Here is a 23651-nt window from a genome sequence, read left to right as displayed (position 1 = left end):
GGCATCTGTCTAGGAAAATGGTTATAAAACATGAAAAAGCTAAGCTATTAGAATTCTGAACATGTTGGTAAGAACTGATTTCAAATTAGTGTTATTAATTTAAAAAGGTAAATTTTTGTGATTGCAAAAAATGCTTCAAAGAAAAATCCAGTTTGTCATTTAAAGAAGCTTTGGGGTTAAATTTTGCAGAACGAAAGTCAAAATTGTGGGTGTGCCCAATTACGATTAGTTATCAAGGATTTGTTTATTTCTCCTTTTCTTACACATGATTCATGTTCCTTGACATAAATTATTAATGTTCTTATATTTTGGCTGATTTATTTCAAACCACGTGGGCAAGATATTGTTTAAATTTCTTTTAAGACTTAAAAGAAGGCGGGCTCCTAAAGAACTGAGCAATGAAATTTACTCGCAAGTAATGAGAAAATGACTTGAAAGTTGAGGTTGTTAAGAAGCTGAGCAATTTTTTAACTGATAGAAGTATGAAATGGGATGATGAAAACGTTGAAACATGTAAAGAAATGATTATTTCTTTAGTGGAATTTCTTCTATGATGCTAAGGCTTCTCTGATGCAGAAACCATGGGAGAAAATCATTTGTCAATAGCAACAGACATTGATGTTCAGTTTGGAGGAAAGAATAATACAGATAAATTATCTTTCACTAAAACTTTAAGTGAACTATGAGCCTAACAGTTATCTACGATTAGGACAATTTTTGCGTCATCAGGTAAACCAACCAAATTCAAATGTTGCTGAACCTCGGATATGAAATGATTTTCAAACCAATCATTCATTAATGCTTGTATCATCCATGTTCTTCTATTTGCACATTGTATAACCAGAGCCATATTTAGACTTGATAAGGCCGTAAGCTATTTGAGGTATGGGGCCCTTTATAAGTCTGTTATACTATATTTTAATATTATATTTATACTATATTTTAATTTTGTGTTGGGGGCCGCCAAGAAAGTGAGAGCCCTAAGCTATAACTTGTGTCGCTTATACGTAAATCCTGCATTGTGTATAATGGGGAAAATCTTTACTCCTTTAAATGCTCGAGGTTGTGTATTTTTTTGGATTACCAAACGTTTACATTTGTGCTTTCCGGCAATATTTTCACTTGCTAAAATTGTTAGTCTTTCTTTGGAATCTTTGACACTATTTTGAATCTTTCCTGTAGAGGTTGCCAAGGTATTTCTCGGTATATATTGCCAGAAAAGACCAGTTTCATCAGCATTGTAAATTTATTCTGGAGATAACTTTCACTATTAATGAGTTCAATGAATTCATCTGCAAATGGAAGTTATAATTGCCTTATATACCATTGCGATTTTTAAAGTTGGTTAACCAACCTGTCGAATATGTGCACTCAGTTTTCAAGTTCATTTCTTTGTGAAATATTTTGGCTCGAGCCATAAACACTGTATCTGTCAATGGCATGCCCTTGCTGCGAAGCTGTCTGACCCATTCAATCATATTTCTGTCATGATCGAAAATTCTAGCATAACAACTAATTTTTCTGTTATTCATTGCTAGTGGAGTGTCGGAATCACCAAAAATTCAAAAAATTCCCTTTTCTTGTTTTCTTATGTAATACACAGTTAATGTCATACTCCTCGCATAATTTTGAGACAGATGTACCTTTATCTATTTCTTGCAGCCATTTCACATTTTGTTTAATGGACATCGAAACATGCCAGCGCTTTGCAGATCCTGTTGCAGCTCCAGAGTTGAAAACCCTTTTCATCATAATTGAAAGTTCAAACTTTAATTTACATAAAATTGCTGTAACAACAGCCAGAAAAAAATAATAAGCTGGATCAAATCAGAGTTAAAGAACAGCACAATTTCCTATATTAAACTGAAATTCTTTGGAATTTGTATAGCCTAGCATAATAGCATCTGTTATACATTACTGGCTATGTATTATGAGATTGGTATTGGTGACAAAAGACAAGTTGTTCCGCAAAATTTGTCTTGCTTCTGTTGCACACTGTGGTAATTGAGCCTGAATTGTATTAGTTATTTATTGTACTTACATCTTTTTCTTGCACTTATCTGAGGCCTGAATAAATAAATTCCCATGTATACTTATATTTCCCATGTATAAATATTAATATAATCCCATGTATACGGCTTATCACAGGCCAGTGCTAGATTTCTTGCCACATGATGCAGTCTCTGCAGGACCTTAATTCTGTGCTACCAAGCACCTTCCTAAGTTCTAAATTTTGGGTCCCACTACTTTTCCTAAATTCGAAAAATTTTGTCATCCCCTAATTTTGTAGCTTGGTGCTTCTCTAAATTCCAAAAATTTTCCTCTCTAAATTCTGCCGTTGTGGTCGTGGCGCTGGTTCTGGGTTTATGTGAATAAAAAATCAGTTCGTTATTCTTAATTCAAATAGCACTAAATGTAATCTCTTGGTCTATGTGTATCGTTAAAAAAATCTGCATATCATATGGAAAGAAATTTTTGTTAAATTTTTCCTCATCAACATTTCTGTTTTGAATCATTCAGCCATTGTGCCACTTTGATTCCTCGCCTTCTAATGAGCTGACAGATTTCTACTTCAAACATTCTTCTAAGTGATTCTGTGGCATTATACTGAAGCTATTTTGACTCTTCAAAAATTGAAATCAAACCCTGAAGCTCACAACGAAATGTGAAATTGTGGGAGCATTTTTTAATTTTTTAAACGATTTGATCGAACTTTTTAGATAAATGGTAATTAAGTTTTTATCTTTCTCATTCCAGTAAAGCTGTTTGAAAAACCTTTTTTTCTGGCTTGGAAAGATAATTCTGGAGAGAAGTGTGCTGTAAAAAATTATAAATTACATGAAAGATAAATGCTAAAATATTAAAATTTTTTGCAGTGCTTTCAAAGTTTGTCAACAGAAAACAACATTTTACTTTGCCACTGACTCTCAGAAAGAATTAGCTAAGTAAGTATATTTATTACTTTTCTCTTGTTTTCAGATATGTAAACAACAGAAATTGAGCTATAAAAGAATAAGTAAATATAAAAAATGTAAATAAAGAAATTGTTATTAAACGGAAGACTAAATTATGTTTTATTTTTATGAAATTATCATTTACATATATTCCTGTGAATTGACAATATGCTTGAACTGGATGAATTTGTGATCCTTACTCATTAATTAGACAGTATTTCACCTAGGAATCCCTTCCCATGGGCAAATAAATCTAGTGTGCTTTGCCCTGTTGAAATAACCAATCCAGTCGACTTTTCAGGAGTTTTTTTGAGTGCATATTAAGTATTATTAATAGTTAAGTGCCCACATTATTGATGATAAGAATAATATTAAGACATGCAGAAGAAACATTTGCATAGCTTCATTTTTTAAATTTATTAATATCTTAATGCATATTTTTGTCTCATTAAAATACTATCAGTACTTTTTCTAGAAATATGTATATGTTTTAATTTCTTTTTTTTTAATATGCTGTTAGATCTAGATATAAGGAATTATAAGAGAAATAAATGTTCCGTTTATTCCTAATATCAGATGATAATGGATAAAATTTCGAGTATAGTTTATTTGATGAATTGTAGCAAGATGCAGCTACCTCAGTATTGAGGATCTTTCATTTTTTTGCTTGTCTGTCTACTACATTGCATGCACCTAGAAAGCAATATTATGAAATTTCTGTCTGAAATGAAAACTAAAGTGTTAAAAATGACATTCAGTAAGAGAAATGTAATTAAAGAATTTTTTTCCTTGTTGTGATTGGTTTTTGATGCACATACTAGTGTTTTGTATTAGAAAGTCCATTTGGAAAGAACTAGAAACAATAGATGTACTCAGAGTCACTGTAAGCAAATTTTTCATTAGCTTCATTATTCTATTGCTGGTTAGAGGAGATACCGAATAATGAAAAGCCCTCTTTTATATTGGGATGGGAAGGGAATCTTTTTCTGTTCTGAATATTTTGGTGAAGGAGAAAAACGAGTTCATTTATTGCTTTTAGGAGACTTGAAACTATCAGTTAGTGAATGAATATAAACACAGTTTTGGAGACAAATGAGGCCTTTCTTCCAGAATTTGAGATTTCTTATTTTCTTACGCACAGAATTGCTGATCAAAAGTGTTTCTTTCTTATAACAAAATGTATTTTACACAAGCATTTCTTATAATGAAAGTGTATTGTATGTGGGTTTATACCATACTTTATTTGCTGGCATACATTTTTGGATTGAGATTCATAAATTAAAAAAATTAATAGCCTTTGTAGTTTCTTATGGGTTGTACCTATTTAATCTGTTGCTCAGTGAACTTCCATCATCTAGCGTACTGTGAAAGCTGTTTCTTTTGCTTGTTGATCTATAATCATGGCAGTCTCATTTGTGCAATTTTGAATTCAGTATCACTGCATCCATGTTTTTGCTCTGCAGTCCTATTAATTTCTTAAATTCAAATATATTGTAGAACTTCAATATGCCACTTAAAGGGTAGTTCCCACTGGCGTTTATCTGAGCTAACGGGAACATCTAACGTAGCCGACCCATCTCCAAAACCAGTTTTCCCCCCTTAGGGCAGCAAGTTGAAAAATCTGAACTTCAGGCATAGCGAAGCTAGTTGATACATGGAACTGACTCCGTTAGCTCAGATAAACCCCAGTGGGAACAGCCCTTTAGAGACTACAAGGGGCAGAAAATTGGGCTAGTAATTCTTCAGATGTAAAATTTATGATTTAACTTCGTACAACTACCAGCACAGCTTTCCAGTACATAAAGATTCATCTGTGGACACATCAGATGTTCAACAGTGTCTAATTCAGAAAGACAGAAAGGGGAACTGTAAAGTTTGTTGCAAAAAGGAAGGACACAACAGTTTAAAGCTGCTGAAAGCTTTTGAGAGTCACTGAGAGAATAGGGTGATATAGTTCACGTATATATTTTAAGCTTTGATGTAATGAAAATGTAACAATTTTTGTTAATGCTGCAGAAGTTCCAGTTCAGGCCAAAGCTTTTTTTATGCAGAAATGAAATCTAAACTGTGTCAGTGAATATTATGTATTATTTTCTGTTTTATTTTTCATATCACAGCAATGTATTTATGGGGTAAGTTGGCTTACATTGTGCTTAGATGTACGATTTTTAATACAGGGATTCTGTTATTGCCAATTTTTTTTAACCAGTTTCTGTGCTTTGCATCTCCTAGGTTTGCTGGATTTAAACTGTATAACCTGATTTATTATTATTTAAAGAACACTGTGTATATTGCATTTTTAAATACAATTTTGCTAATTACGCTACTGGAGCAAATTTGTTTCTAACATTAATTTTTAATATCCTGATATTATTTCAGTTGGATGAATAAAATGATATTTTTTAATATCCTGATATTATTTCAGTTGGATGAATAAAATGGGTTTAGCAGCAATAGCATACCACACATCATCAGATGTTGCAAGTGGATATCTTAAGCCTGAACTAATTTTAGGTATGTTATTGTTTGTGTTAAATACATGCATGCTTCTAGCATATGAAAAAGATAATTGAATTCTTAGTGATACATTGAGAATATGCAGACATGCATAGTGCTTTGTCAAGAGTTATTCTCTTTCTTATGATAATATTTTTATTACAGTGAATGAAATAAGGCATGCACTGAAATAAAAAAGTCACTGTATATCCTACTAAGCTTTCCTAGAGCGATTGTTACATAATTAGTGGGAGGGTGACTCTCATTTTGCTTTTAATGAGTTAATGCTTGAATTCTTTTCTTCTTCTTGATATAAAAAGGTGGATACTCAAGATTCAGGCACAAGGGCGTGGCTTGATTGAAACAAAGATTTCAAAATAATTTCATTTTTACGAATGAACAATTCATAAAATATTAAATTAAAACAATTTTTATGTTTTTGGGGTATGAGTTTTAGTATGCGGTGCGAAATTTAACAACTTATCCACATTTTGGCAGTGTGCAGGAGATTTGCAAGGCAGGTGGCAAGATCAGTTTGCATACAAATTTTTTTTATTCAGATATTTGTGAATCTTTCAATTTTTCTTGCAAACATAATTAACACTGATAAAAATAATAAAAGAAAGATAATATATTAAAATTATATTTAAGAAATATTATTAAAACATTTTTGCTTTCTCCTGCTATATTTTAAAGTGACATTACTTTATCCATTTTAGTGTCTTGGGAATATTTTGATTTTGAAAGCTAAACAAGGTAATGAATGCTACAAAGCAGTTCCTGAAACAATTTTTTTTTTTTAAAAAAAAGCAGTAGTAATTATTTAAAAATTCATTTCATTTGGCTACTTTTGTATTTTTTTTAATGATGAGTTTTTTCTATGTAATTGTTTTATCATATTTAAATGTGTAAGAAAGTTTTCTCATGAAAAATTCACTTTACACTTTTCTTTTCTGAATCCCCCCCCAAAAAAATATGGCTTTTTGCTCTTACAGAGTTGAGTGAAATAATTTTTCTTTTGGAATTTAGGCCTTGCACCTAGGAATGTTTAATAAGAAATTTAAGGCAGGATTTCCAGAAAAATTATTTCAAGAAAGTTTTCTTATAATTTCCAAAAACATGTGATGAAATGAAAAGTGTCTTCATAGTATTAACACATAATGGATGTGTTTTATAGGGAATTTATGATGAATTTCGTATCTTTTGGAAAATTTTTGGAAGAACATTGAAAAAACAAATTATTTGAATTTTTTCAGTTTCATCCCAGAAGTCTTTCTCTTAACATCCAAAAGAAAATATTCCCTTTGTTTTCTTATCTATCCAATAGACACTAGCATTGAAGCAAGCAAAGAAATAAAATACCAGCATTTTATTAAAAGAGTCATCTTATATGTCTCAGTGCACCATACATGCCTCATTGACTGCCCTAAACTATAAAAATTTTGCCAGTCCTTTGTTTCATTACTCAGTGCTTCAGTAAATTCTAATAATTCTGCTACTCTAGCACCAGCCGTGACTTTATATAATTTCATATTTATTCTGAATACTCATATTATTAAAGAAATAAAATTAGTTTCTTTTTCACATTCTGAGTACAAAATGTTCCTTTGAATAAGATAAATCTTTAATTAAATTGGAAAATCTAAAAAAGAAACTCATCAAAGAAGAAATTTATAAGAGAGAGACAATATTATTCTTCATAGTTAATTGTTAAAACCTTAACAAATTAAGAGATTCAGAAGTCAAACAACAAAAATCAGCGTTAATTTACAAAATTTTCACAGGACTAGTTTCGATGGTTTTACCGAACCATCATCTTCAGCTGCAAAACCGCAAATGAACAAGATAGGAAATAATGCTTAGATAAGATAAGAAAGCCTGGACAAGAATAAGCAAGTGGCTTCACCAATGTCCCAGTGGAGGGTGCATTAAGATGTCTAGAAACCAGACTTCGCGAATTTCATTTCTCTTGCATCGAAATTGATGAGCTAATTTCTCTCACTCAACTCTGTTTGAAACAAACACATTTTGTTTTCCAAAATAAATATTACAAGCAAACTGAGGGATTAGCCATGGGAAGCCCCCTCAGTCCCATCCTGGCTGATATCTACATGCATTATTATGAATCAAAATTGTTTGAAACTTTAAACTTCCCGGCATGGTTCCGCTACGTAGACGATACTTTTACCCTGTTTGAAGGTAATAAAGATGATTTAAATAGAGTTCTTTCAACAATGAATTCTATTGATCCTGCTATTCAGTTCACTTTTGAACTTGAGACTTGCAATTCTCTTCCGTTTCTCGACATTCTGGTCACACGTAACACATCCAACTTCAGTACTACAGTTTACCGTAAACCTTCATCGGTTTGCCTTCCACCACACTTTAAATCATGTCATCCGACTAAACAAAAGTTAGCTTCATTTTATTCCTATGTTTTCCGTGCTCTTCAAGTTTGCTCCTCCAAACTAGCCCTTGATGAAGAACTAAATTATTTAAAAGCAATAGCTATTGACAGGGGCTTTTCACCCAACATTATTAATCAAGCAGTTAAAAAATTCTCATCTCAACACACTAAAAGCCACACTCTTATTTTAGGATATTATAAAAATTCTGTTGTCATTCCCTTCTTTCCATCAATTAGCTATAAAGTTGCACATATTTTGCAGAAATTTAACTTTCGGGTTGTTTACTCTCCCATCAATAAAATTCCAACTTCTATACTCAAGGACCCCATTCCGGATATGAATTCCTGGGGTATTTATAGGATTCCTTGCCAGTGCGGTTTAATTTACATTGGCCAAACTAAGAGAGCCTTAAAATTTCGCGTCAAAGAACATGAGGCATATGTTAGAAAAAAGGAAACACAGAAGTCATCTGTTGCTCAACATTGTTGGTGCGAAAATCACAATTTCAATTTTTCTGCTGCCAAAATTATTCAAAAAACTTCTTCCATTGGAGAACTGGATTTTCTAGAGGCATTTCACATTCATAAAAATCTTTCTGTTCTAATTAACGATCCTAACTCCAATCCAAATTTGCCTTCGGCCTTTAAAGAAATTATGTTTTAGTTCTGGTTTCGCCAACAGATGGCGCCACTTGCTTATTCTTGTCCAGGCTTTCTTATCTTATCTAAGCATTATTTCCTATCTTGTTCATTTGCGGTTTTGCAGCTGAAGATGATGGTTCGGTAAAACCATCGAAACTAGTCCTGTGAAAATTTTGTAAATTAACGCTGATTTTTGTTGTTTGACTTCTGAATTAGTATTTATTCGGTGTGTTATTGTGTCTTAAATTAAGAGATGACGCAGAAAATAGTGGGAACATTTATTTGTTTATTGAAACTAAGAAGAAATGCTAAATAGAAGGAAACTGAGATAAATTAGCAAAAAATATATGGAAAATTTTCAAGTTAAAAAGGTGTGTGAGCATTTTGTTGTTTGTTATTACTATAAAAGATAAATATTATGTAGCTTTTAATATATAATTATACTAATATCGTTTTAGAATCAGTATCAGAAATTATAAGTGCTGTAAAAGGATCTTAACTCTTTTTTAATAGATTTTTCCCCCAATAAAATAAAATTATAACTATATATAAATATATTAAGACTAAAGGTATCTAACTATATAATTTAATAATTTGTAACTAACTGCTCACCCTTAAAAGTTATCTCTACATGTTAAGGGAAGTAATCATTTTCCCTTAATCCTTATTGTGGATATACCACTTGACATACAGGACTGACTGAGTATGTGACATCTGGATTGAGTGAATACATGATAAAATGAGACATAAAATAAAGAATCAATATAGAGGTAATTGTTAGTAAAATTTAAATAAAAAATCAGTAATTTTCTTTAAAATATGTGGGACTATTTTAAGTGTAAAATTTAAATATTTTAAAAAATTTATAATTTAATGCTAATTACATGAAAAACTTTATGAAGTTAATTTTATTCTTGAGTGTGTTTGTAATTAAGTTAAATATCAGATTACATTTAATAACCATGTGTTCTACTTTTTGCAGAAAATTTTTGCAGAAATTTAGATTTATTTTATTTAGATTTATTATTAAAAAGATTTATTTTATTCTTACAAATTATGGAAATGAAGTTCACATGTAGGGATGATTGCATTAGTTTATTCAGTTCCTATTTGCTTGATAGGTCCGTAACTTTTTCCATTAACCTTCTAAAACCGGGCTGAAATTCTCATAATATTATAGCCTTCAGACCGGTGTGATCCGAAACAGTTTTGCCCCCTCTTTGACATTTTCCGAATGAGAAAAGTCGTTAGTCCCCCTCCATGGATGCAGTAAAATTTACACGTTTGTCGGACGCTGTCCCATAGTAGATGGGTTGCTAGATTTGTGATTTTTTTCGATGATTATTTTGCTTTCATTTAAATGAAGTTCTGAATAAGTAGTGCATAAATAAATATGCAGTACTGGATACATATCCAGTGTACTATTTATTTAGAAAAAAAATGTATGCAATGTTTATATTTCACTCACTATTTCTGAATCAATTTCGTAAATAATTTGTGAATTTTTAAACTTTGTTTTCACTCTTCATTTATATTCGTGTATTTTCGTATTAGAAATTAGAAAACAAGAACAAAATTTTACAAAATATAATAAATACGAACTAGCTTTGTAAGTCTGCAGGCTGGAATGCGATTTTTAATAACATATTTTCATTAACAAAATAATGGTAATGACTAATTTGATGAAATAATAATAGTAATATTTATTACCATTAGACGATTAGAATGAGATTCAATACAATTAGATTTTGAGATGAACTTACAGCAATAATAAAGCTTTACATAACAATAACAGAGCTTTAAATCTGCTTTTTTCGATAATTTTGTTATTATAACATAAAAAAGAAAATCCGAGATACATTGGTTGCGTTTCATCATTTAACTTTAACAAATATTACATTGGACTATCAGGCAAAGGAGGTATGTCTTTAACGAGAATTTTTCTTTGTAAAATTGGCTTTTGTTTATGTTAGCAGAGGGAAAAAAATCTGTGTCCTATACATGCAATCATCAGAAGTATTTTTTAGAACAGTTTTAAATGTTCATGAAGAATTAATTATACGTCAATTTCTTTTCATAGGTAGAAATTTTGCCTAAAACCATCGTTATATCCAAAGGTTGAAGTCTATTTCATTTTCAACGAATATTCTATTTGCGCATAATATATTTTCTAATTTATTTTAGAAAGAGTAATCTTTCACGTTTTCAAAAGAATAAGGACATACTGGGTGTTGACACTTACAATGTAGTAAATATGTTTTTCATATTTCTTCCAGTAATGAAAACGATTACCCTGGAATATTTTCAAAGCAACATTAAGAAAACCGTTTACGCCAAATTTTGCATAAAGTATCTTTTCTTGTATTTTTTTATTTAAAGTGTGAAATTTTCTCTTTGAAAATATAAAAAATTGTGAACGGAGCAAAATTAATTCATGAGAAATAACTTTGACATGCAATAATCCCATCGTAATATGAAATAGTGGAGAAAAGTGCAATACAGTTTATTTATTCACAAGTAATCCCCTCATATGCGTAATTTATGTACTGTCGATTGAGAAATATAAGTTAGTTAATTAAACCGGTTATTTCAATACTTTTTCTTTATCAATTTTTTTACGGGCCCTTCAGTAGAGCGGTAAAGGTGGCTGAACACTTGTAGCTCACTCGGGTTTGAATCCCGCCTAAAGGGTTGTTATTCATGGTTTTTGTGTAACGTAAATGCAAGCCAGCTTCCCTTAGAAAGTCCTCTGCGAAGGCATCCTTACCCTTAAACAGGTAATTGTTGTGTGCTTTGATGTAATTCAGTAAGTGAACAAAATTAATCCAATCAAACCCGAAGAACAGGTTGATTACATGTGACGTTTTCCACCAGGAATGTAAATGCGAGCAATTTTCTCTTAAAAAGGCTTACACGAAAGCATCCATCCACTTAAGCAGATAGCGTTCGCGTGCTTTTCCGTAATCCAATCCTAATTCTCGTACATTTAATAGTAAGTTGACATACACCTTATTACGGACAAAATAACAACCTTTTTTAAAGATATTTTTTTCATTAACTTGTCTGAATTCCCTTTATCTCTTGAGGAGTATAAGAATTTCAGCAAATAAAACTGCCCTAAATTTTATACAATGTAACTGATGTTTTGATTCAATTTAGAAGTAAGGTGAGCTTTATCGATATTTAAATACTTTTTGACAGATCTTATCGTAAAAGAGGGTCTAAAGATAAATTGATTTTACTTAATTTACAATCAATGAAAATCATTGAATGAATGAAAATCACAAAAACGATTATGCATACAATTGTCTCTTATTTGTCTTCTGATAAATCAGACAAAATTTCCTACATAATAGAAGCACTTTGAAAGAGTTAACAATTCTTAAGGGTTTTATGCACTCCAAAAAAATGTCAAAATAAAATCGTATTATTCATAAATATAAAAAGGAAGTAAATGATAAAAGCAGTTTTAACTATTTTCTAGAAGGGCATTAAATATAAAAAATTAATCTATTCTTATTTGCTATGATTAAAAAGCATTAAATCTGGTAAGCTTAAACAGCATGCAAAATTGCTGATGTTTTAATCATAGCAAAAGTCAGTACTAAAAAGATTAGAGATGGCCTCTATTTCATTTTCAAGTATATTGACGCGAGACGAAACCTGCAGTTTTTGCCAAAATGTAGCCAAACTGATAAGAAGAGGGAAATAATGCATAGCCAGCGGCTATTCTGAGCAGCGACAATGGACCACCCAGAGATCTGCAGATAGGTGATTCTCTAAAATAGGGAGGGAATGGCTGGTATGACAGTTGTGCTACAGCCGGAGTTAAAGAAAATTATTTTCCTGGTACAACTGCTGTACAGCTTCAGAAAGTTAATGGTCTTCAAACATCTTTAAGAGTGCTTGATTTCCACATGCAGAAATATGTACAAACCTGTAAGGTAAATTCTATTCTTGCACACTCTAAACCAGACTTTTTTTAATACAAAAAATGTATTAAAAACAAAATATTTTAAATATTGTGATGTTATAAATGTAAATGAACAGATACGTATATACAATTAGAAAGCGTTAACCTTAATGAAAAATGTAGCTTTCTTACCTACATTAAAAAAAAAAAAAAAAAAAAAAAAAAAAAAAACAGTATTACACAGTATTACAAGGGTGAATATGAAATGAAATAATTGCTAACTATTAAAATCTGTCTGCCTCTGTTTGTGTGTTTGTAACCTCAACTCCTCCGGAACGGCTGGGTGCAGAGCTTAGCGAAGCATACTGTTGGATTCAGAATGTCCGTGGCTAGCCATTTTGGCTATTTGTATCTTTGTGCGACTTTAATTAGCCAAGATGCTAATTAGGCCGAAAATTGCAGAAAAAATCGGTAACTCGGGAACTTACCCGCCGATTTCTTTGAAATTTTGAATTTTAAATCCGTGAGATGATGAAACGACCGATGGCTATGATTCCGCACTGATTTGCGAATTAGAAGCTGAATTAACAGGGTAATTAAAAACGCCCTAAAACTCCTTTTTCTTTCCTTCCCATATCTTTGTGGACAGGCTGGTTTTCGAAGAAAACGAGTTTTGAGGGGTTGCAGCTGTATCCGGTCTCCGGTTGGAATCGTCAAGGAGATTCGTGAAGGACCAAATTAACGTAGTGGAGCATTTTTAATCATTATGCTAATTGATCATCTAATTTGCCAATCCATCTAAAATAAAGGGCATCCCTCATTTGACTATCTATGAGTTATAAATTTCTAAATTTGGAGCCGATCGCACTATTGGTTCCCAAGATATGAATTTTTCTTAATTAGAGAAATTGAGCCCAAAAAAATGCACAAAAAATCGGTAACTCGGGAACTTACCGGCCGATTTCTTTGAAATTTTGAATTTTAAAGCCGCGAGAGGATAAAACGACTCATGGCGTTGATTCCACGCTGATTTGGGAATTAGGAGCCTAATTAGCAGGGTAATTAAAAATGCCCTAATACTCCTTTTTCTTTCCTTCCCATATCTTTGGGGACAGGTTGGGAATCGAAGGTTTTGAGGGGGGAAAGCTGGTTTCTGTTCGGTCGTGGGAATCGTCAAGGCCATTTGCCAGGGATGAAATTAACGTAGTGGAGCTTGCGAATTCCGATGAACAGGCTGGCTCCATGGGTGTTTTTGTGATTTTACACATGTGTATCCTGTATGCAGAATCTTCTAGACGCCTACGTGAGTAAAGCGGGCGCAGCCCGAGCAAAAGCGCTGAACTCTGGTAGTTCAGTCTGACTTTCGAATACCCGCAAAAGGGCTGGCTGCATGGGTGTTTTGTTATTTTAGGCATGTGTATCGTGTATGCAGTATCTAATGGACGGATACGTAAATAAAGCGGGTGCAGCCCACTCAAATCCGCTGAACACTGGTAGTTCGGTCTATCTTTCGAATCCGAGCGAGCGGGCTGGCTGTATGGGTGATTTCGTGATTTTCTGCATGTGTATTGTCTATGCAGTATCTTCTGGGTGCAGACGAGAATAAAGTGGGCGAAGCCTGTGCAAAACCGCTGAACACTGGTAGTTCGGTCCAACTTTCGAATCCCGGCGAGCGGGCTGGCTGCATGGGTGTTTTCGTGATTTTCCGCATGTGTAATGTGTGTGATGTATCTTCTGGATGAATAGGGGAATAAAGCGGGTGCAGCCCGCGCAAAGCTGCTCAAAACTGGTAGTTCGGTGCAACTTTCGAATCCCGGGGAACGGGCTTGCTGAATGGGTGTTTTCATGACTTTCCGCATGTGTAACGTGTATGCAGTATTTTCTGGATGCATACAGGAATAAGCCGGTTAAAATTGCCGGAAATTTAACATGGGAAGTCTTATACACTCAAACAATTAAAAGCGGGCTTCAGCCCGCTAGTTGCTAATAAAAAGCATTTTTAGTGTACAATGGTCTTATTGTAAATTGTACAGATTAATCAATAAATGTGCAGGTATTTAAAAAATGTGTTAGTTACACCAAGGAGTGGAAATCATGCAGTGCTGTCAAATGAACTTGTAGAGTTTATGAAGCTTTAGTGAGGTAGGGTTAAATACTTGAACTACACTGCTTGACAGTTACTAAGGTATAATTGAATATTGCCCTTTCTTGCTGTCCCTCAAATACAGTAAAAGTAATGAGCAAATTGATGCTATGAAAATTTTATCCGTATCATCACTAGGTCATGTATCATCACTAAGTCATCAAGAGAGGTCAGTGGTGATATACTTACGTGAATCCCAGTTCACTCTTGAGAGTGATTTTAGACATTGAGTGGTTGCTAACAGGGAGCTCATTGCCACCAATGGTGTATTTTAGAAGTTAGTTTATTATGCTTATGTGTAAGCAAAGATTATGCAAAATGTCAGATACCTTTGCAAAAGAGCCAATCATGACGAAAAGAAGTGCAGAAATACTTCTAGGTCACATTAATCTTTTGTATGGAGCAATCGGCCCCAGCTGTCCAAATGTAAATATCTGTGCTCATTTACAGAGAACAGATAGTATGACTGAGATATTGGAGAAGATATTATCTGCATCATATTGCGTATTTTTCAGACCTCAATTCTGTTGAACATGCTTGGGACTGTCCCTGTAAAACACGGGACCAGTTGACCAAACAGATCCCAGAACTGGGCTGGCTGGGTCAGTTGTGCAGCTTCTAGTTCTTGATATATTTTCTCCCACTCTGAGGCTGCCATAGCCAATTGGGAAAGCTCGATGGACTTAAAAGTGGTCAGTGACTTGGCATCATTTGTGTTGTCAGTCAGCCTGTTTGTGCCTTGTCTCTCTACAGGTTTTCAGGTCCGAATGGACCCATTTTTGTCTGCTTCCTCTAGCTGCCAGTGCATTTCAAAGGCGTGCATTATCACTGGCAAATTTGAGTTGCATATAGCTTGAACAAGGAAAGGACTTGCTTATCAGAAAGACCTACATAAATTAATGTGATAGATTAGAGCAGTGTTGTTTTTCATTGTGGTGAACGAACACTTAGTGTCCTTTAATTAATAGTGAAGTGTCCATGAGTAAAAAAATTTGATTCATTATTTATTTTTCGTAAGAAAAATATAGTAAAAAATCCAAGCAGTCGTATATACAATCAAGTTATCGTATACACAATCAAGTTACTAAATGTAAGGTGTGAATTTTAAATTATATCAATTAGATGCATTTCTAGAAAGTAAAACAACTCAAGATGTGCAGGAAACATGTAGAGGCTTTTCAGAAAGAATTGAAAAATATCCTGACAGCTTTTAAAATAGTCTCCTAGAAAGCATCCAAACTAATGCAGAGTTTGTATTGGAATTTAAGGAGCGCATAGTATGTGATATTGCGAACTTTTTCCTGTCTTATGCAAAGTTGCATTTGCTTTAGTAGTAACATGATGTTTTGTGGAACCTCTTCTTCACATTATCTCATTGTTTTCCCTGATCCAAATCCAAAATCTGTTCTATTTCAGTTCAATAAAAATGTAATAATTTGATATGTTTTGTTTTGAGTTATATGCTCATTAGTTATGTTATAAAATCTCACTATTTCTTAGCAGTTGGCAAGCAGTAAGAAAATACTGCTTTTGATGTTCAAGTATTAAATGAACTGTATTAAAAATAATTTGAGATTTAAAAGTTTAAATCAAGGTTATTTTGATAGCATTTCTGCTAGATCTGTTGTACGCTTGAAAATTAAGTAGAATGCAAAATTAATGCTGAGGTAATTTTTAATAATATAATATTTTGCCAGACAATTAAAAATGCTTTTTTTGTACCCATTTAGATAAATTTTACAGTGAGACTGAAGACAGTGAAAGTGGTAGTCCAACAGTAATGCGACGTTCTGAGGATACCAATGAATGGTCTTCTGTTTCATCAGCCTCAGATCATTCATTTGATTTTGCTCAGAAATCTCAAAAGAAAGAAAAAAATTTCCATTCAGTTGATAATAAAAAGTCATCACATTCAGCATTTCCTAAAGTTATAAAACGTAATGCAAGTAACAAAACTCTCATGCATTGGATTAATCAGAATGCTGTAAGTAATTTGGAAATGAAAGAAGGTATGCCGTCAAATACTAGTTCTCTTTACACACCTGTAGCTGATTCATATACTAAGTCTGTTAGTAGATGTGTAGAGTCCCATAGTCACAAAATTTTTTATAATAGGTCTTTCAGCTGTACTGAGTCTTACACTCATTTAAAGGACAATCATAGTAATTTGACTGGAAAAGCAAGCCATGAAACTTGTCTTGGCGATAACTCTGTCCCTTCTATATATAATCAGACAAACATTTTAAAGAAAGCAAGTCATGGTCATCAAATGTGGAATTCTATCGATGAAGAGTATGACATACTGACATCATCGCTTGGAAGGCAGCAGAGAGCACTTGCTAAAGAAATTACTCCAGGGCTTGTAGCAAGAATGGCTGTCTCATACAGCAATCTAAGTCAAAAGAATTCTGTGACTTCAAGCTTAAGCAAAAAATTCAGTCTACAGAAAGGAGTTCCAGCACCTGGATATGTGGCAAAAATTTCTGATTCATTTGATTATTTAGCTAAAGTAGGAACATCTAATAATGCCAGTGCTGATAATAAAGGCAAAAAATGTCAAGCCATGTCAGATGATACTAAGAAGCCTGCAACACATCAACATCCTAACTGCAAAAGGAGTGCGTCTGAAAGTCAGGTATCTAAGAAACTTTCAAACATTGCTCATAATACAGAACCATTGACATACAGCTCTTCATTGTCTTCTGGTTCTCCATATTATTGTCATGGAGAAATTTCATCTCCACCAGAGAAGTTTGTTAGTTTACTTGATAAAGAATACAACAAAGTATTTGAAGGAAAGAAAGTGTCTCAACAACAACTAAAATCTTCATGTCAAGCTAATTTTAATAAGCATGAGTCTGGAAGAAGAGAAATGAGATTTTTCCCAAGTGGAGATCTTATAGACTCAGCATGCTCAATGTCTGTACAGAATAAAAATTCTGTTGCAAATAAAGGTGCTTTAGAATTTCCATTACAAAACTCAAAAATTATATCTCCTGGAGGCATTCCTGGAAATTCTGAAAATTATTTTCCCTGTACTGTTGATATGTATGCATCAGAAAATAGATATATGCAGCAGTTTGAAAGAGGTAGTTCAAATAGAAGTACTATTTCAAATTCCAGCCATTATAGTGGGTCGAATTTTTATGACTCATCTGAAGGAATTGAAAACATGGGATTTGGGTATACAGATCAGCCATGTCAAGCAAATGTTGGTAGTATCAATGCAAATAACTCTGATTCTTACATAGACATTACTTTTGATAAACAGAGTCAGATTTTGCCAGATTCAGCAAATTCTCATCCTAGTCATCATGATGGTAATTTTACATTGGATGCTGTTTCATCTGATGCTAATTCTCCCAAGAACACAAGTTTCAAATTTTTCAATTCCCCCAAATTTATGAAGAAACTAACTTCTCCAAAACTTGACAAAAAGAATATTTTTAAAAGTAAAAAGCAGGCAAAAGAAGCGAAGAGGGCAGAGCAAAAGGAAATATCATCTACACAAAGTGATAGCAAAAAGCAAGCAAAAGAAGCAAAGAAGGCAGAGCAAAAAGAAATATCATCTACACAAAGTGAAAGAAAGTTTTTTGGATCCCCACGGTTAGTCAGGGCTATTTTTGGTTCACCTAAAGCTCAAAAGAAAGTCATTACTGTATCTTCAGGTGTACAAACTGATAATCTTCCTACTGCGTTACCCATTCTAGATTATAAGAAGCCTTGCCATGATTTAAATCAAAATGAAAATTTTGTCACTTCCTTGGATTTGCCAACTAGCAAATCAAGCATACATGGTGAATCTCATGAACAAGGAAATATTTCCTCAAAGAGTAGCAGTAATAGCAGTTTGAACAGTAATGCTTCCAATAGTCTTTCTCCATATACTAGTTCTCTGTATTATGTTGAAGCTAGAATAAAGCCTCAAATTACTATTAGCCTTCCTCTTGTTGCTGATAAAAGTTCTGAAAAGTCACCCCCAGAAACGCCACGCACACCTCTAAAACCTACTATGGGTGTGGCCATGTTGAGTAAGAAACGTCTTCCAAGCATAAGTGGTGAAAGCTCTGTATCCATTTCCTCAAAGAGTTCACATGATGGATCAACAAAAGAAATTGTACAGCAACATTCAGAGGTCTCCATGGATGTTAATGGTAGGTTCCTTTTGTATTTATTGTAGTAATAACAGTTGAATCAATTGTTTTACCTATTTGTTGCAGTATGTATATGACTTTTTTTAGCCAATGTATTTATTTGAATAGATAATTACTGTTTTACAATTTAAACTTTTTAAGCATTGTACTATTATGTGAAAGTTGGTTTTCTCATTCTGAAACTAATAAGCGACTTTGTTTTTCTGACATATCATCTTAATAATTTTTTTCTTTACCTGTATGGTTTCTTACTTTATAGTAGATGTTATATGTTTAATGGCATGTTAAGTTTTGCTATAGAGTACTGCAGATTTTCATGTCAGATTAATGAAACATAGCCTTTCTTGTAAAGAATTACTTCGTGAAGGAACATTTTCATACAAATGAAAAATTACTTAACCCTTTTAGGGGCAGTATATAAAATAATTTAAATTGTGGTAAAATTTGGCACGAATTATAACTTATGGACCATAAGATCGCAAAGTTGACACTTAAAAAAAAATCTAGAGCAAAATCCTGAACTTTGAGAGCTGGTATATATTTTATACCGGTGCCCCTCTAAGACATTTTCTTCCAGGTAGATGCCAACTGTTAATTTTTGTTGTTTAAATTAATTTTGTGTACTTTTGATGTGCGTTTATAGATGTGGCTGCTTGAACATAGTGTATGTCTGAAGGCAAAAACTGGAAATTTCGCTAGAAATTTAAAATTTAAAAATAAAATGAATGTTTTTATATACTATGATGATGGAACCCTGCTGAACATACTTATGTAAAATATGTGTAAAAAGCTTTTTAACTTGCTTTAAATTCAATATTATTATTTTATAAAAAAATTAGTAAATTTAACACTGCATGCATAAACCATATCTTTCTGTAACTGAACTAGTATAATGCTACAAGGAGATGTAACTCAGCCGAAAAATTAAAAAAAAAAAAAATGAAAAATGAAACACTACGACTCGGCTGAAAAAGTATGTTGCATTTTTTAACTTATATATTATGATTTAGATGGTATATAAAAAAGATTGTGCTTTGTGCTATGATAACAAGATCCCCCCTGCACACACACTTAAGGTTATTGAGGACTATAAGGGCCCCTTTTTACTTCCTTGTATGAAGTAAAAGGAAGTATTGTAATCGTGAAAAGTTTCAGGCATCATATTTCAATGCAAATATCCATTTTCACCACTATCGAATGAATTTAAGGATGTTTTTGTGTGACATTTGTCCATAAAGACTGGATAAAAGACTCTTTTCCCCCCAAAAAAAATTGTAAAAATAATTTAAAATGAATTCTGAAGGAAATTTTTTGTGGCGTCTCTGCGTGTGTACCTTGCATAACTCAAAAACGAGTAGCCTTAGAACGTTAAAATTTTGTATATAGGACTGCTATAACGTGTAAATGTGCACCTCGTATTTTGGTTGCAATTAGCTGCACCAAAAGTATATAAATATATCCAATCTGTTACTCGGCTGAGTGATCTCAGTTTCTTTATTCTTATATGTTTGTAAATTGTGCATTTTTTGCTTTAAAAATGATTGAATTATGTTGTTCTTATCTTCCGGTCAAGGTTTTTATGTCTTTAGTATATCTGCCTGCAATATTTTTAGAATTATCAACAATTTAAAAGTTGTTTAAGTGCCGCTAAGCGTAATAGTTTTTTCCATGGCGGCACTGCTTGTTTGCATTTGAAAGAGCAGAATAGTAGATTTGTTGCCAATCTAGAGAAAGTAAGCTTCGCAATAACAAAGATAACATCTTCTTTTATTATTACGAATCAAATCATGCTTAATCCATTCTGTAATTTATTCGAGGAAATAAGTGTTTAAGATTTACTTCATAATTTTCAACACGGACATTTTGAGTTTTAATGTATTTTTGCTTTGTCATGAAGTGAGAACTGAAATAATTGAATGAGAAATACTGAATCGGCTGAGAAAACTGTTTCTTTTTTGTTTTGTTTGCTTAATTTCTTTTGTACATCGTTTTAGATTTATTATAGTATTTGAATAAAGCGTATTGGCAACAATTAGATAATTCTTCAAATGATATAAATTTTGTTCATTGAGTTATAATATGGATGAAATATAATGCTGTTAAGTGTACCTAGCGCCAGAGTGTCGCTATGGTAAAGACATATAGTGAATTTTAAAGAGTGCATTTATTCTATTGTGGTTTATGCGATATCGCCGAAGTAGGTTTAATTCAATCCAATAAGTTTAAATGAAATGCAAGAAAAAATGGGTATAATTTAATATTCCGTACAAGGAAGTCATGTGGTGCACTCATCATATTTTTTATTTTTTGTAAATATAGGTTGTTCAGGAAGAAACACCGTTAAACGATTTTATTTTTTGATACACCTTAAAGCTCTTATTTTGATTTTCAATCCCTTTGGCCACCTAGATGCCCCTTTTCAACTCTTTTGGTTAAATTTTGGTCTGCATCTGAAATTGGCCTTAAAAATATTTTCCCTCCTTTCACCAACTGTGAAAATTTATTTCGAAAACCACCTATTTGTATTCTAACCCAGAGAGAAAATTTCTCTTGGGTTCTCTAGTCTCTCATCTGAAATTAACAAAGACAATACCCTAAAGAATAAAAGCATGCTTTCAAAACAGAAGTTTTTCCATTACACTAAGAGATGGATCTAAAGTGCATAAGACCACACAAAGGGAAAGAAGGCATTTACACAAAGGGCGATTGACAAATTAGTTGTCAATTGTCTTTTTTCATATTCGCTGCATTCCAGGATTTTGGAAAGCATGAAGCAATGGGCATCTTTTGGGGCTAACATGCCACATTTAACCCCTAGAATTGTGTGATATTTTGACATAAGGCGACAATATTGAAATCAATGAGTCTTTCTCCTGGGAAAAGGTGAAGGGCTGAAATTAAATTTTTAGCTAAACAGAGATGAATGAAACTCGAATGGAGTAAACAAAGAATAAAAGGAAACTAATATATTTGTATTTACTCCTATCGCAGGGTTTGTAATTCTCCATCTCCCATAAACATAACATTGAATCCTAAACAACTTGTAAATTAATCATAAAAATGATTACATCATAAACTGTTATAATATCGAGAAATTCTGCCGTCTCGCAGCGTAGAAAAGAAGACTGGTACCCTCAGTATGGGCATCAGTATATATTATATACCGGTCTTAAAATCATATAAATTGGTTTTCTGTTAATTATTACTTCTGATTGAAATGAAGTAGTAAATATATAAGATTCAGCATGTGTATGTCCTATATTTGCAGATTTTGAATGTTTTCTTCCCCTCCACTAGAATTTAAGAATCTTGAAACATGATACCTTGGAATGAGGTATGTTAATTTCATAACTTCAAAATATTGAGCATTCATAGGATAGTGCTGCCATTTAGAATCAAAAGGAAACACTAGAAAAAAACTTATGATTACAGCTTTTGTTGTAGAAAAACTAGCATCTTTTAGGAGGTTAAAAAATTGGCAATGTACCAGTGCCCTTTAAAGGGTTGAAGGGTAAATGTGCTTGAATAAAGTTGTGTTAGATTAACATAATCTTGACAGAGCGGCATTCAAAATGAAAACAGCCAAATTCCTTGTGTTACACTAACAAATGTATCACACTCAGTTACACAGGTATTAGACATAATGTTAGATTGTAATTTTGTTTTTGTATGAAATTATTAAGTTGGAAAAATATTTTTATGTAATTTGACAACTAAGGTAGAGTAGCACATCGTGTCCCCTAAACTTGAATTAATTAAGATTAAGAATGGCTGGAAATTTGAGTGAAAAAATAATAAAAGTAACTAATGGCTGTATACCTTAGTAATCTACCAATGGTCAGATCCATGACCGTTGAACACCTATTGCTGTGTAATATTTTTGCTTAATTCCAGTAAATATGGCTATGCATGTTTTCATTCTTTTCCCATATTGCATAGAACAGTGAACCTTTTTCACATGGAAATTTGTGTATGAAGGTAGTTTTGGAAAATTTAAGCAGAAGACCTTATATTATTGTGGGAGGCAATAAGCAGTTGCTTGATATCCTGTATGATATACTATAGCCTGAAACCAAGGGTATGGGCTTGATTTCCCTGCCTGTGAAAATTGGGTTCTCGTCTTGACCCAGCAGTGAAGGTATTAAGTATATTGCACTTGTTGTATTCTTATTTTTTGTGTATGTTCTTTTTATTTATGTTCCAATTCATGTTCTAGCCTAGTGTGTGCACTTTCTAAACAATGACATTGCCACATAGGCCTTCATATTCAGCATCGTTGCTAATTATGCATCAAGGTGTCATTTATTATATTTCTAGTTGCAGAACTTTCCTTGTATTTTCAGCATGATGTGATTGATTTATAATTTACTTTTGATACCCAGAGTAATGACAAATTTTCTCTTATAGCTATCTGAATTTGTAGGTCTCATAATGGCATTTCATCCTGGGTCTACTAGAAATTTATACATACCAACAACTGTTTATGCTTTTGCCAAAACTAATGTAAATGCATTAGTAAAGATGTAAGTGGTGTACATCTGGGCAAATAATATAATCCATGAGTATATTTTAGCAGAAAACATTTTGCATGTAGAAATAGTTTCAAAAATGTTAATTTGTGAAAACAGAGAATAAATAGATCATTTAATATTATGCTTTTTTGTTTTATTATGTTTCTTTGTATTTCAGCATTAAAACAATCAACAAATGAACTTATTTTTTTTTTGTTTTCCAAGTAGGCAGCTTATTGCTAATGCAAATTTTCAAATTTTTGGTAAGAATTTAGAACCTAATCTTTGGAAATTTTTATCAACAAAATCTATTTCTATCTAGATATTTAATTTTATTTTATTAATTCTTTCAGAACTGAAACAGAATGTTAAAAGGGAAGATGTAATATGGCAGGGGGTTGCATGCATTTGATTTCCTGCTACATATAGTG

At 32.6% G+C, this 23651-nt stretch overlaps 1 protein-coding gene across 2 annotated transcripts in view; it reads left to right on the top strand.

Moving 5' to 3' along the window:
- LOC118180902 (uncharacterized) overlaps positions 1 to 23651 on the top strand; it is a 113650-nt gene that overhangs the window by 70719 nt on the left and 19280 nt on the right. For both annotated transcript variants that reach the window (XM_085807926.1, XM_035349978.2), the window contains exons 17-19: positions 2877 to 2945; positions 5380 to 5468; positions 16286 to 18709. In XM_085807926.1, coding sequence (XP_085664052.1) covers positions 2877 to 2945; positions 5380 to 5468; positions 16286 to 18709 — 2582 coding nt within the window. The remainder of the gene's footprint in view (positions 1 to 2876; positions 2946 to 5379; positions 5469 to 16285; positions 18710 to 23651) is intronic.

The sequence above is a fragment of the Stegodyphus dumicola genome, chromosome X1 (assembly GCF_044657685.1).
Source record: "Stegodyphus dumicola isolate Sdum_Otavi_A_Nest chromosome X1, ASM4465768v1".
Lineage (NCBI taxonomy): Eukaryota > Metazoa > Arthropoda > Arachnida > Araneae > Eresidae > Stegodyphus > Stegodyphus dumicola.
Note: the sequence above shows the minus strand (reverse complement) of the source record. Positions and strands in the feature narration are given on the sequence as shown.